The sequence below is a fragment of the Penicillium pulvis genome (genome assembly GCF_028828015.1).
Source record: "Penicillium pulvis strain IBT 33274 chromosome Unknown contig_10_segment0_segment0, whole genome shotgun sequence".
NCBI classification, from domain to species: Eukaryota; Fungi; Ascomycota; class Eurotiomycetes; order Eurotiales; family Aspergillaceae; genus Penicillium; species Penicillium pulvis.
The window spans coordinates 759,107-773,600 of NW_026643071.1; the positions used below are offsets into that span (position 1 = coordinate 759,107).

The 14,494-nt window shown below is 49.2% G+C and overlaps 6 protein-coding genes across 6 annotated transcripts; 3 read left to right on the forward strand and 3 right to left on the reverse strand.

Annotated features, from left to right (window-relative positions):
* Positions 1–797: 797 nt before the first annotated feature.
* Positions 798–1,723, reverse strand: N7503_000305 (PaaI family thioesterase; the record flags this gene model as incomplete). The annotated part of the gene is made up of 2 exons (XM_057059866.1): positions 798–1,175; positions 1,313–1,723. 2 exons carry the CDS (start codon positions 1,721–1,723, stop codon positions 798–800), a joined length of 789 nt encoding a protein of 262 aa, XP_056926789.1.
* Positions 1,724–1,983: 260 nt separating this feature from the next.
* N7503_000306 (ubiquitin-specific protease UBP6) lies at positions 1,984–3,839 on the reverse strand (the record flags this gene model as incomplete). Its single annotated transcript, XM_057059867.1, has 3 exons — positions 1,984–2,045; positions 2,097–3,767; positions 3,824–3,839. The coding sequence occupies 3 exons, from the start codon at positions 3,837–3,839 to the stop codon at positions 1,984–1,986; spliced, it is 1,749 nt and encodes a 582-aa protein (XP_056926790.1).
* A 353-nt stretch (positions 3,840–4,192) lies between these two features.
* Positions 4,193–5,162, forward strand: N7503_000307 (actin-related protein 2/3 complex subunit 4 family protein; the record flags this gene model as incomplete). Its single annotated transcript, XM_057059868.1, has 8 exons — positions 4,193–4,224; positions 4,291–4,448; positions 4,515–4,577; positions 4,631–4,707; positions 4,804–4,886; positions 4,948–4,990; positions 5,054–5,098; positions 5,154–5,162. The coding sequence occupies 8 exons, from the start codon at positions 4,193–4,195 to the stop codon at positions 5,160–5,162; spliced, it is 510 nt and encodes a 169-aa protein (XP_056926791.1).
* A 409-nt stretch (positions 5,163–5,571) lies between these two features.
* N7503_000308 (uncharacterized protein) lies at positions 5,572–5,796 on the forward strand (the record flags this gene model as incomplete). Its single annotated transcript, XM_057059869.1, has 1 exon — positions 5,572–5,796. The coding sequence occupies one exon, from the start codon at positions 5,572–5,574 to the stop codon at positions 5,794–5,796; it is 225 nt and encodes a 74-aa protein (XP_056926792.1).
* Positions 5,797–7,474: 1,678 nt separating this feature from the next.
* Positions 7,475–8,639, reverse strand: N7503_000309 (tRNA wybutosine-synthesizing 3 family protein; the record flags this gene model as incomplete). Its single annotated transcript, XM_057059870.1, has 2 exons — positions 7,475–8,008; positions 8,166–8,639. The coding sequence occupies 2 exons, from the start codon at positions 8,637–8,639 to the stop codon at positions 7,475–7,477; spliced, it is 1,008 nt and encodes a 335-aa protein (XP_056926793.1).
* A 497-nt stretch (positions 8,640–9,136) lies between these two features.
* Positions 9,137–11,718, forward strand: N7503_000310 (DUF2461 domain-containing protein; the record flags this gene model as incomplete). The annotated part of the gene is made up of 8 exons (XM_057059871.1): positions 9,137–9,680; positions 9,742–9,857; positions 9,921–9,974; positions 10,071–10,090; positions 10,139–10,209; positions 10,303–10,505; positions 11,317–11,457; positions 11,680–11,718. 8 exons carry the CDS (start codon positions 9,137–9,139, stop codon positions 11,716–11,718), a joined length of 1,188 nt encoding a protein of 395 aa, XP_056926794.1.
* Between the last annotated feature and the right edge of the window lie 2,776 nt (positions 11,719–14,494).

Here is a 14,494-nt window from a genome sequence, read left to right on the forward strand (position 1 = left end):
ATGGGGGCTAGGAGAAGTATATACTCCGGTAACATCGCTTCGACAAGGTTGCACGATCTTATTGTCCCAAATGATTGGGGCCAAAAGCCAATAACCACACTCGTCCCGTTGTTTTCCATTGTCGGGACCTTCCGCTGGTTGCTGGGCTTGTAACGCACCAATCAGCGGATGCAGTGGCGATAATGGGGAATTATCCTGCACTGAATACGCAATAAAAAGCGAGACCAGATAAGCGATAGCCGGGAGAAAAGAGCAGAAATCCAGAAAATACCGAGGCAGCCTCGGATCCTTGGGTAGTCTTGGGGGCGATTCCGGTTGTGGTACATCGGAAAATGCGGGGGAAAGCGTGGAGAAGGTGGATCCTGGGAAAGAATGGAGCTGTCGAGGATGTCATGAACGCGGGTCTCGCCCTTTTTCCGGTTTAATGCCCATAATAGGACCAGCCCCGAAACCATAACACTTTGTCATTCGTGAATGTATTCTCCTTCCTTTTCTAGGGTCTGTGCTTAATGCTTGCCGATGGGACTAGTTACAACTTCCGACTAGTTACAGCATCAGTTGACGAGATGCAGGGTTCGATGTCATTGTGCGTAAAGATCTATGTTTAGGGAAAGATGTACAGAGATATGAAACGGTCCACGGGTTATCCGGAAGTATCACTATATGTACATGGGGAAAATCCGGTGGGGTAGATGATCTGTGGCAAATGACTCCTGATCGTAATCTATCGTATTCCCACCGGAAGAGCTAGTCACCAGACTTGAATCTCAGGTCTGAATTGCCACGCGGCTCATCATTTAGAATTTGTCCCCAATGGATGCAAGCTTGAACTTCTTGGGTACGACAAAAAGACCCGTGGCTTCAACACAGACTTGGCCTGTCAGATCGCGTACCTCACAAATGGTGTAAGCCTTTCGGTCCGTGCTCCGTTCCTGGTCCAGCCGTGTGTGGAAGGTGTAAAAAAGTCCCGAGTAAACAGGACGCCGATAGTTGATATTCATGTTAGCAGTCACTCCGGTTCGTTCGGGAAAGTGTCGAATGGCTGCTCGTCCCATATTCTCATCAACTACAGTTCCCAAAGCACCACCGTGAACCATGGTGGGCCATCCTTCAAGACCGGGTCCGAGGTAAACCACGCTGACAACCTTTTTCTCCTTGTCATTTGAGAAGACTCTCTATCGGAAACCATAAATGTTAGAAGATGACATCCCGAGGTTCGGTAGTTGAGGTGTTCGGCAGTTGTTTTTCTAAGGTTGGCGCGGCTGCCCCTGCACGACAATGGGCTCGTATGCTGACAGCCAAGGCAACTTACCTGTAATGCTATTCCTCTACTTCCAGCCAATGCGCTTGAAGTTAATCGATGGGCCTTGCTTGTCTCCGGCATGCCTTGGTATACACCCGATTCCTCATAATCAGGGTTATTTCGTAGCTCCTGTACGATCGGGAGACCCCGTTCGTAGACACGGTGAATTTCCTTCATGAATATCTGGTCCTCCGGTGATCCAGGCTGAGGAGGCAATGAAATCTTGCTATCCAGAACCCCGCCAGCTGCGACTCCAAGAGCTCCAAATATGCTGGCGTAAATTAGACGGCGGGTCCATCGCGAACGACCGGAAGGGGTTTGGGGCGCGGCGGTGGAGGCATGTCTAACAGACAATCGGGCAGCAATCGGAAGCCTTAAGATAGGCGTACGCAGTGGTAGTTGTAGTACCCGGGAATGCATGGTGGTCACATTGCCATTTTAGAAGAGAGAAGCTGCTGCGATACAGAGCCGCAGATCAACCGAGGCTATCATCACGTGATGATACGTTGCGCTGCAAGATCTCGAGCTTTGAACTACACGCAATCTGTAAACTACTGAATTCATAGTACGATTACCGCAATTGAGATAAAAAATAACATCCATTTGTGCCCATAAACATCCACTCGTGATCTTCGTTTCTATTCATCTAGAGGCATGTCTTTTGGTCATGGATAGTCCAATCAGTCCACAGTGGGCAATTCAATAGCGCGGTAGAGAAGAATCAAAGCTGAGTGGGACTCGCCTGAGATGACAAATTAGCAAAGTTTATAAAGGACGTGAGATAGGAACTTACCACCACCAGCCAAGGTCTCGATCTTCTCGGCCTCGACCTCGGTGACTTTGTCGTCATTGAACCACCACCACTTGTTGTTGTCTTCCTCCTCACGACGCTTGCTACCAGTCTGGTTGTCGGCCTTTCGGCTCTGCTGCTTGACATATGCTGTGTAGTGACCGCTGTCGGCGCTCGCACCCTGGTGGGTAATCACACCACGGAGTTCGTACAGGCCCGACTGGTTGGTCCCGCTATCCGAGGAGCCGCGTTGCTTGAGAAGCTCCTGCAGCTCTATCTTGGCAGCCTTGATCGCAGCATTCTTCTCCTCTTCGTATTGAGCATCGGTCTTGAACTCCTCCTCCATCTCAGTATCACCGTCCTTGTCGTTCTTCTTGTCGGTCTTCTTGTCCTTGGTCTCCTCAACCACCTTCTTCTTCTGCATCGGTTCCAAGTTTGCACTTTCACCGCCCTCAGCTTCATTCTTCTTTTGTTGTTCTTCCCGATCAAGAGCTAGTCTTTGACGCTTGCGAGAGCGCTCGGCATCTACCTCATCTTTGCGAATTTCGCGGACCTTGTCACGAACAGGGACAAGTTGGTCCCGAAGTTCATCGGTACAGAATTCCACCACGTCAAGCTCAGCCGGGAATGTTACCTTACGCATGATCTTGGCCTTCTTCTGAGTCTCGCGCTTCCAGAAGAAGCGGACAAAATGCACGGTCAAGTACTGCGGCAGGCGAGAAATCCGCGATCGCTTAGTGTACATAGCATTGCGGTCCAAAGTTGGGGACTGCTTTTCGATCTGCTCCTCCAAGCCGGCCATGATGCCATCCTGAAGGTGATTGGTGTCCTTGCCGATGTGGCAATCCAGTTTGAAAAAGACGTCAGAGGACTTGTTGGGTTCCTCACCCACCTGCTTGGCTGCGGGATCATCGCACTCCGTGACGGAGCTGAACTGACCGGCCATATATCTGTCGACGAACGACGTCCGACTGCCTGACTCTCCGTCCGAGATCGTCAGTTTGGCCCGCAGTTGGTTGATAATCTGCGACCAAGCCTCTTCGGCATCTTGCTGCGCATAGCCGTGGCCGTTGCGGTCCTGTTGAGCAAATTGGGGGAAAACTTCTCGGAGAGCAACCAGGAACTCCAAGGGCGGAATGCCCTCCTGGGTCTCAGACATCTGCTTGAACAGATTCCGTAGCTGCGCAGCAATGTCCTTTCGGCTTTCTAAGCCACCAAGACCAAAGCTGCTGAGACGTGACAGATTCGACTCAGCGGAGCTGCTGCTTGGCTGGTACTTAACAAGCTCCGCCTGCAGCTCAGGAACACCGCGAAGGGTCTGGAGGGTGGAGTTCAAGTAGCAGGTGTTGCCCAAGTTCTGTAGACCAGCAGGGATGGCTCCCTCTTGCTGTGCCACTTCAGCATCCGTCATGTCCTCCAAAAACTTCATTGTCTCCTTGGGTTTGCTCAGAGCGTCTTGGCCTCCGGAAGGTGTGCCCATCATCATGAAGGTTTGGCCTGGTTTGGCGTTGAGGGAGTACAGGGGGGTGTCATCTTTAAGGCCACCCTTGATGAGTACCTTTTGTCGATCTGGTTCCACGCCGGTCAGGGAGAATAGCTGATATTTCAATGTTTCGCCGGTGGAGGCTGGATCAAGCTCGACTTCGTAGCGCTTGCCGCCGTGTTTGATGATAACTTAGCACCTGTTAGCAGGAGGTACAGAGACCAAAGTCGTGGCATTTGGAACGTACTAGGTATGGCTGCCATTGTGACGAACCGATGGAACTGTTCAAAGCTTTGAGAGGGGTTTGAAAGAAGGTTGGGATGTAAACAGCTTCGAGGAGATGGAAAGATGGCGTGGGGCGCTCGCCTGCAAACACACCAAACAACCCATGGACCGCCGTCATCATCACCGCCCCCGGGGAGCGGGACGCCAACTCGCCCTCTGCCTAGCCATTCTCCACGATCTCCGAGCCTTTAATCCTCTGCCACCGGTGGTTGCGGATATCAAGGAATACTGCCTTGTGCGATTGAGCTTCCCATCTTGATCTAGAGTCTATTTGCGAAGTTCCCGTACTTGGATTGCCTCAATAACAACCACCCCCTCCCCCTCCCGCACCATGTCTCAATCACTCCGCCCATACCTCCAATGGTCTGTAACAGCTCTACAAGGCCCTATGACATCTGGAACTACTGGCTGATTGTATCTTACCTATAGTGTGCGCTCGTCGCTTACGGCAGCCTTGGCAATCTCCAACTTTGCTTCTCAGACATCCGAGCGTCATAACGTCCCAGAGATCGAGGCGCAGACATCCCCCGAGCTTATCCTGAACCCCTTGACAGTATCGCGTAATGCAGACGAGCGGGTTCTGATTGGTATGTGGTCCGAGCCTAGCTGGAACCCCATCTATATCTATCCAGGTGCTGAAGTGTGAAATGTAGAACCCTCGGTCAACAGTGTCCGAGTTTCGATCAGGATCAAGCAGGCGGATGAGATTGAGCACAGTATGTTGAACCTGGCAATATGTCCTTGTTTCGCAAGCTAATGAATCCGGCAGTCCTGGTCCACAAGTTCACCCGTTTCCTGCAACAACGTGCTGAGTCCTTCTTCATTCTCCGCCGGAAGCCTATCAAGGTGCGTATTCATTTACTGGACATATCGTGAAGCATACTCTAGATACTATGGTCGTATGCTTGGCCTGCTTGATCTTTCTCTAACGATCTCATCCAGGGCTATGATATTTCTTTCCTGATTACCAACGTGCATGTCGAAGCGATGTTGAAGCACAAATTGGTAGACTTTATCATTCAATTGTATGGTTCCCTTAACCAAGCGCGCCAGTTGGTTTTCACTAATCCGTCATTCTCTCTTTAGCATGGAGGAAGTCGACAAGGAGATTTCCGAGATGAAGTTGTTTGTGAGTGGTGGCCCCGATATACTCCCCTGTTGTTAATTACTACCATGTACTAATATCACGCAGTTGAATGCTCGTGCTCGCTTCGTTGCTGAATCTTTCTTGACTCCGGTAATTATTGGCTTAGTCTTCCCTCCCCTAGATCCGTTGCTAATACTCTTCCTAGTTCGACTAAACTATATGGCGTTCTTTTCTTCCTGGCGACGAATGATGCATGCTCCTGCTTTTCCTCTTTATCTAGGTACTTCTGTACATCTACCTCAGGCGGGCAATGATATTTCAGTTTGACCGTGAATCCAAACCCTTCTCCAATACTCACTTATGGCCGTACCAGGATCTAGGCATCAAAGCTTGAAATAGGGCCCAGCATTGTCGGCAAATATGCTTACAAGTTTCTTTTCCCTTGGGGACCTTGACAGTGGTTCCGTGATGGGTAGGCCAGTGATTGAACTGGGAAATACTAATTTAATCACGTGTCACCAATAACTACTATATAGAATCCCTCATCCTTGCAATGTTTTCAATTCTTTCAACCATGTCACATGGATCATAATATGAGCAGAATGAAAGCCCGATACACCACAATGACCATGCGTTCTATGTTTGGCGATGAGAACTATACGGATCGACTTCAGCATGCCCCTTTACAGCTAGAGATTGCGACTGACGAAGCTCGAAATCACTGGTATCCGCTCGATGATGAAGCTATGACCCATCTTGATGACGGAAAAATTCATCCAACTATCTCATCACGAGATATTCTATTCAGAGCTCCCGCATTACCAGCCAGCCAGCTTGCGCTTTACTAAGTGCTAGTCATATCAGTCTGGCACGAAAGTGATTTTGACCGCTGCATCATCATCGCTGCACGCTAGCAAAGCAGAGGAATACAGCACCCGCGATGCAAAGAAGGATATGAAAGCAGCGCTGTTGATTGGGATCCAGATTCCTGTTGCCAGTCATCTAAACGGCACCCTATATCCAAAATCTTAGAAAAAGGGAAGTAAGGCACAGGACTTTCAAATTCCATTGGCGCCCTTTGGCTTGCCTAGTCTTACATCCTTTCTAGTTGGCGATTTGATGAGCAGCAGCAGGAAGACTTAGAGATACGTTACACGGTCTCGACTGCTTGCTGGTAGCATCACGAGGTGTTGGATCAAAGGACGGAACGCGTGAGCTCTCTTGAAATCGACATCGGCAAGGTTTGAAAGAGTACTGTTCGGAGGTGGGCAGCCAGCTTAGCTCCCGGGTAAGGATGGAAAGTGTCTGTTCTAGAGAAAAAGCGTGAAATTTATTTTCACCTTGGTCAATCGCTTGAGAACAGGACCGAACGTTCACCATTATTCAGCTGGACGACAACTATCGGCGCCTTAATTCGTCACAAGCTGCATAAAGATCTCTTGCTTACTTCTACTTATGTTATGATCCAGGGCCATATTTTCTGGCCGGTCTTCCCGCAGCCTCAACATTCCTAACCCATCGTCATCTTAAAAGATATCATTGGGTTACTGTTCATAATTATAACGTAAGTTCAGGCTGGTCAATCTCTCGAAAACTAATTAATAAACGATCTACCTCTACGGATAATGATATGCCTTTGTCTGTGGCCCTGAGTTATATATACAGTATTATAGTATTAGTCTCTATGGTTCATTCTAAAAGCCAATTGTCCCATGCACTCTTATCAGTCGATGGATGCGTCTGGGTTTTGGGAGAAAATACTAAAGACATACATGGATACGGAATGTACAAAAGCCAGGACGATATCATAAAATCATTGATCATATATGCGGTAAGCACCACCTCGCCTTTCGTCTCTTTGAATTAGAGCGACCTTAAGCGGGAATATGCTAAAGGTCTTAGAGTCTGTTCATAGCGGGACGCTTCCTCATGACCCTACCGTAACTCTATAATGTCACCTTTTCACTATAGTCGCTCATCGAGGAAGTCCAGCAGAAATATTGTGTTCCACGTGTCTGCGCTCATATGCCATATCCAAGACGACAGCTAACCTACACTTATTGACCTTGGCAAAAAGAAGGCGACTCTTGTTTGCGGGACTGAGAGGTTTTCTTAGGCGACCCGAGTCACTCCCAGCAAACTTCTTATATACGAACTAAGCGAAAGAAGACTAGTATCAAAAAGTGCCCATTTTGCCATCCCAGAATGCGTCACTAAAAACCTTTAGCTTGGCTCTAGTAAACTGTGGGGGGACGCCAGCTAAGGCAATATATGATGATGGGTTAGACATACTGGATTCTTCCAGGAGCGAAATCAGTAATGATGGAGAGGCACGTTATCGAAGGCAGATAAATCAGGACGAATCGATTGGTTGTTCTCAAAAAGAGTCAAGCAATGAACTGTTTCAAGAACAATGCATGATAACCAGCCTTATACCTGGTATCACTTGCTGATGGCAACCGTGGGCTTCGCTATCTGGACGAATTTGTAACTTCATTTGAAATTGACACACTAATGCCCAGCCATTTAATAAGTATTCCCTCTAATATAGTCCATAGGATCTTTAGAATTATCCAGATCCTGTCCAGTAGGTTCTAATGCCTTCTGACTATCCAGGAGCTTCTTCTTCATCAACCCTTCTGCTCGCATTCTCTCCTTTCTAACCAAGGGATCTTCCCAGTCTGCCGGCTTCCCCTTCCCCTTACCAGACAATCGAATCTGATCAGGGGAGTAGGACTGTAACAACCCCATCCGGAAACGTCCCCTTCGATCCGCATTAACCGCAAATCGCTCATTAGCCATCTTAATCAGCATCTCGAGATACTCCTCTGTGACCAAACTGCGCACCACAGGCTCCGCACCGCTGTCGTCGTCATCACAATACCCAATCACCGATTCCAGTGAGAGACCAGATGACCGAACTGCAACAACAGGGCTGGGTCCTTCTTCACCCTCCAAGCAGCGCAGGCCTTGCAGACCACTTTCACGGAAGCCAGATGCAGCTGCCACCGCTAGAACTGGTTGAGCCTGGTGAAGGGTAGCTGTCATTATGTGGAGGATCTGAATCTAGTTAGTTGGGGTAATCTGATTTCCATCATTTCAAGGTTTTCGCAGCTTTTGTAACACGATGGCTAACATAAATATGTAGCCGATGCTAGCTTCTACCCTACTTGCAACAATCTCTAGACAAGGGTCCCAATGATAATTTAGTACATACCAAGGGTTCAAAATGAAAACGAACAAGTTGCAACGCTTTTCCAGTAGGTGGTTTCCCGTCTCCAGGAACCAAACCAAACCGTTCATGCAGTGGGAACACCCGTGTCCCAGACGCGGAAACATTGCTCTCAGGAAGAACAAAGGGATCATGCGATACATACAGCCAGCGACCGGTACCTTTACCCCCAGATTGGGCAAATTGTCTTTGCGCCTGCACTGATACCTGCTCGTCCTGTACAGAGCTGGTGCTCTTCTTCTTCCCCTCCAAAAATACACTAATACGACCTGCACAGCTGCTGGTCGTAACTAGGCCAGGCAGGGCATTGATATCTCGAATCAGATCACGGATACCCTCATCTACCGATCCTTTAGGCGAAGCATCTGTGTACTCGGCATCTGGCAATGACAATTCCTCTAGGATCTTGTTTTTGCGGGCCTCAAACACCGCGGGGATATTCGATGTGGGGTTGGACATGGCAGTAACTTCTGTCACATAAGCTTTTTCAATGGGCTTCGTGCTGGTCGGCTGAATCAGACGGGCTATAGTAATTGAAATGTACAATGGAATGTACCGGAATTAAGTGGAAATAGCGTTGATGACCAGTTCAGGGCAGAAAAAGAACCGAAGGGTTTCGGGGAGCTAAAAGGCGGAGAATCAGTTCCTTTCGTATTACGCAGTAAACCGAGAAAAAAAGCCGGTTTTACATTAAGGTATTTCCCACCCCTTGGATCCGTTTTTAATTCTCAATCTCCGTCAATCTCTTGAAATTTCTGTTCCAATTCCCGAAACTCGACTGGTGTCTGGATACAGTTTGTGTTCCTGTTCCTGGATCTCGATCTTTTCTACTTGATTGGGAAAACACAACTCCAAATTCGGTCAAATAAATACCTACAAATATTTACGCACCGACAAACAAGATACACATAGTAAAAAACTCGCACCGGCAACTCAGTATCTAACTCCACTTGATCATGGCCCGACGATCGTCTCGGCCCGGGCCCGCAGAAGTGCCTAAGTCAGCGCCAAAACGACGCGCCTCTGCACGACTGTCCGCCCCACAGGGAGAGATCAAAAGAATCAAGTCAAATAGCGCATTGACGGACTCGGTGAAATCCACCAGCAAGAAAAGCAAGTATTTCGAGCCAGAGAGCTCCGCGGAGCCGGAGCTGAATTCGAGTGACTCCGACGGTGGGGATTCGGGCTCCGCTTATGAGGAGAAAGAATCAGAAGACTCACCGACTCCGGAGGTAGAATTGGAGGCCTCCGAGAGCGACGAAGAACCCCGGGGCAAGGGTAAGCAGCAACGAAGTGGCACGTCTGCCAGCAGTCTCAAGGGCAAGGAGCTTTGGCGCGAAGGTGTTCGTACAGGACTAGGACCAGGGAAGGAGGTTTTTATCGCAAAACCCCAGGCCCGAGATGCTGGGGACGTGCCATATGAAGATGAGACGCTGCACCCGAATACGAAACTGTTTCTGCAGGACCTGGCCGAGAACAATGACCGCCAATGGCTGAAAGGTGGGTTGCATCCACCACGCGGTTAATCATGTCGCTGACCGGGATTTTTTGTTTTCGCTAGCGCATGATCCCGATTTCCGCGCGGCAAAGAAAGATTTTGAGACGTTTGTTGAGACGTTGTCCGCGAAGGTCTCCGAGGTGGATAGCACTGTCCCCGAGCTTCCCATGAAGGATCTGGTATGTCGCATATGGTTTTGGGGTCTCGTCACACCGTTTTCCAGTGCTGACTAGGTCATTCAGATTTTTCGCATTCATCGGGATGTTCGGTTTAGCAAGAATCCTCTTCCATACAAGGTAGGTGAAATGGTCTCCTCCACCCCCGGTCCAGTCGGGTGGCGAAGATGCCTTGTGCTACTGTGATGAGTTAGCGCCGTGCTAACGGACGAATAGATTCACTTCTCTGCTGCATGGTAAGTGTTCACGACAGGGAATGAGACCATTCACTCATATCAGCGCAGGTCCCGCACTGGCAAAAAGGGCCCATATGCAGCGTACTATGTCCACTTCCAACCTGGCTCCAGCTTCGTGGGTATGCTGTCTCCCATCGTCGTGTTTCTTGTTCCTTTCTCTGCGCTTTGCCTTTATTTATGATGGCCTGGCTGATTCGCATCGATTGTTATAGGTTGTGGTCTCTGGAACCCTGAGGCCGATGCACTGGCGGCGCTTCGAGAGGACATTGACACGTACGCAGATCAATGGAAGGAGGTGCTCCGAGCACCCGAGATGCGTCGAGAGTTTTTGAAGGGAGCTCGTGCCGAGGATGACGCGGTTGTGAAAGCCTTCGCGCATCACAATAGAGAATCTGCACTCAAGACCAAGCCCAAGGTATGTGTCTTCCATTAGTTTGCCATCTGTCGTCAGTCATCAGTCATCTATCATCCAATACTTTGCACTCTCGCTTTGGGGCAGAGACTATCATCAACCCTTGGTCATCTTCATCCCTTCTATGGTTCATCGTTAGCCATACTCGATGATGAAACCAAATGGCTTCAGAGGGTTAAGCGATCGCTGCGATCGAAGCTCTATCGTCTGATCGGACCCAGGCATCGAAATGACCTGATTTCCATCTTCATCACGGAGTCAAGTCATCTCTCTAGCCATGGTTTCCACGGTTCACCTCGGCAACGGGGGAAACCTATCCTGCCGTTCGAGGTGTTCTGCTGGGTCGCAGCGCGTTACTCAGGAATCCCCGCTGGAACACGAAGACCCAGGCCTATGACAGCATCATACGAGCCATTTCCACAAAGGAATGATGGCCTCAACGCCGACCACAGCTCAGTGGTGGCGGAAAGCATGACCGCGCACGGGTGTCAGCGGGAGGGTAACCCGTGTTTTGGAAAGCAACCGCACAAAGTCTTTCGGGAATCAACCTTGGCCCTGGGTCTCGTACCAGAGATTCAGAGATTATTGTCTATTTGTTTTCATTTTCTGTTTTTCTGGGTTTTGGGGGAGCATTTTCCCCTTTTCTTTCGTATTAAAATATTTTCTCACGCCGTCTCTTCTGGTTCCATGGTTCAGTCTGGCGCCAGTCTCCACGGGCCATGAGGAAATGGAAGAATGTCCCTCGGGCCCCCGAACGCCCCCGGAACCAAAACAAGGAGCACAATGATCTATGGTCACTAACATTGTTTTTTAGGGCTACGAGGCTGACAATAAGAATATCGAATTGCTTCGATTACGAAGCTTCACGATCGGACGACCCATCACTGACACGGAAATCATGGCAGCGGATGCGCAGGACCGGATCGTCGCGCTGATTGGGGTTATGGAGCCCTTCGTAAGCCCCCCTTCTGTTCCCCTCTCTCTGATCTATCGTGCTTTGTCTTGCCTCTGCCCCCGCCGATTTTGCCCCCTCTTGACTAGCCCCATTTCCCTTCTGAGCTAGCCACTTAGGCTCGGTTGCCCGTCCCCTTTAATGCCCCTCACCGAATGCGAGATGAGCTACTTCCTTCTTGTTGGGCCATGTTTGGAACATTTGCTGACCGCTTCTCTCAAACAGGTGACGTATCTCAACAGTGTTGTGATGCCCGATCAGTAATTGAGATTGGACTGGATCTGCTGCATTCGATTCCTCCGCACTGGCACTGACCAAGCGGAGAAAAAAAAATCACTTGAACGTAATTGGAAATACGTAGAGGGGGAAACCACCAATTTACTTGCATATTCTTCACGGGCGAAGCCGATTGATACTGTATCCACCAGATCCATTTTCACCGGGGAATTTCCACGGCCAATTTACTGATTATTTCGTGTCATTTTCGTCCGCACCCTTCGGGGAATCTCTAGCCTGCAACCAAATCAACTTGAACCACTAACCAAATCCTCGGCCGTCTTAGGCAACTACAGTTACGAGGCTGTGTACGGATCTCTATTTCTATCTCTAATTCGAATCCTGCGCCTGCAGCTTGTCCTCGTTGTTCTTTGTGCATCCTAATGCCCAAACATAGACAGCTGCATTTCCTGGTCCCATTTCTATGCAGAAGCAAGTGTCACTGCATCCTCGTCACATCTTAGCTGCAGACAAAGCGCCAATTCAACACGGAAAGATGAAACGGGAGGCGCTGATCAATTCTAGAATTATTTTCTTATTTTCATTACTCACTTGGTTTCACGACTGTTTCCCACTAGTCACCATCAAAGCCACCCGCAAATGCGATGTGCAGACTAGGTACGAACCTTGTCAAGCAATAAGGGCCAATAGTCCACGGGTCAATGGAATAGCGCAATTTCAACCCGTTCCATCCATGATAATCACAATTCTAACAAACTTTATCTACTCCTCTCTTCTGCCGTCGAAGTAGTAGTACATTAACCGATCCTCTCCCGATAGAACGGTTCAATCTGCGACAACCACTGTCACCTCGTAATTTCTTCACCAAAATAGAACAGCAGGAGCGCAGCGGACCGAATACGAATCCCAAAAGCGCAATACCTATTAAACAAAACTGGGTCAGTCAAACCCACAACCTTCCAGAAAGACATCAAAAAACCCCGACTCCATTTCCTCATTTTGGGGTCCCACCGGTCCCCGAAAAAAAGGCACTAGAAACGTAGAAGTAGCAAATGGAGCCATGGAAGAAAAATGGAATCCCGAACCACACTGCCGTGGAATACTAGTAGTGAGTAGTGTCGCCACCGCAAGCGCGCCCGCGCCCGCGCGCCGCGTTCGGCCCGTTGTCGGGCATGCCCGCTAGGCGAAACCTTGGGTGACTCCATCTGGATGGGATTGGATTGGGTCGGGTCGGGACTCCGCCGCGTTCCAGTACCAGAGTTTGGTGTCTGTACCAGTACCAGGTTTTCAGTGGTACAGTAGTTGCTGAGCACCTTCCTGGTATGGAATGGCTTTTACTGCATTCGGTAGGATCGGATGGATGGAGATTCTGTTCGAATGGGGACCTGCTTTCTTGGGATTGAATCCCGGTGTGTAGCAGATGTACGCAAATGAGTTTTGGCTTGGAATTTAGTTGTGTGCGGGCGTTGTGGTCGTGATTGTTTTATCTTCTCGAGCTTGATTATCTTCTTGAGCTTGGTAGCTGTACTTGTTGTTGGTGGTTATTTCTGCAGGTATAGATGCCTGATTAATGTACATGTACATGCATGTGCGTGTGCATTGCGTTTAGTGCCAATGTAGGGGGTACAGCGTACATGCTTGAGTGCATTATCATTGCAGGGCTACCCGTCTACTGTACATTATGCAGAGATCAGTGGAGTAAGGGGAAAAGGTAGAGAGAAGTGATGATCTTGATTGTGATCGACCGGGGAGGTAGTTTCCTCCACACCGGCCAACCAGAACCAGGTCCGAAGTAGTCTCTCGATTATCGGACTTGGATAATCACCGACTGGGGCTATGATGAGTTGGGATGTAGGTGTTGTATTCGAAGCCAACATCTCGTTGGCTGCTTTGCAGTGCCTCGTGGGTATGGTGTTCCATGTACAGAGATCTTTTGGGAAAGATGGAGATGCCAGACTGTACCGGATCTGGTGTTTTCGTCGCAAATTTGTGACCTGTCTTAGAGCCAGGCGTTGTTTGGTTTAGTTTGGAGCATTTATGGGGCTAGCAAGTTAGCTCAACAAGATAGTCTGCGGTTTTGAGATTAGGATTGTCGATGAAATCGTGGCTGGGGGCAGAGGAATGGTCGTTGAATGTCAGCCAGTAGAGGGCCTTGGATGTGACACCTGGTCTGTCAAGGTTTTTGTGACTGGGACATCGTGAAAAGACCGGAATTTTGTTGCAACTCGCAATGGCGAAGACTGCTAGTGTATGTATTTTGTGACTCACCCTTCTGTTCCAAGGTTGTCCTCAAAGTCATGCCAGCATGCAAGATAAAAGCATCATTGATCCGTAAATGATGAATGACATCAGCCTACATAATCAGCAGATCTCATCACAATTGACATGGTTTAGTTCCCACACCCTGTGCACGATTTCGATATACAATGCACCGGCCAATAGGAGCCCCGGACCCCAAGGTCCAACCCGCAGCGCCCAGCCACGTTAAGGCACCTGGGGAACCCCTGCCACGGGCTACAGATGATGTCCCATGCAGGCGCAATGCATAACCGAGACCTTGCTGCCCAAAGCCCGGGATCTGAGCGGCTCCTTGATGATTTTGAGTTGTTTGCTGACCCTCGGAAGGATAGCATTTAGCTTCAGCAATGGTCACGATCTCTGGTCACCCTGTCAGCCCTGTGGTCTGGAAGGGGGCCGTTCACTCCGACCCCGGTTGATTTACATAATGAACGGTGTGATGTCACCCATCAACATTATCAACTGGCTTTTTTTTTTATTTTTTTTTTGAGATGATAAGAGAATA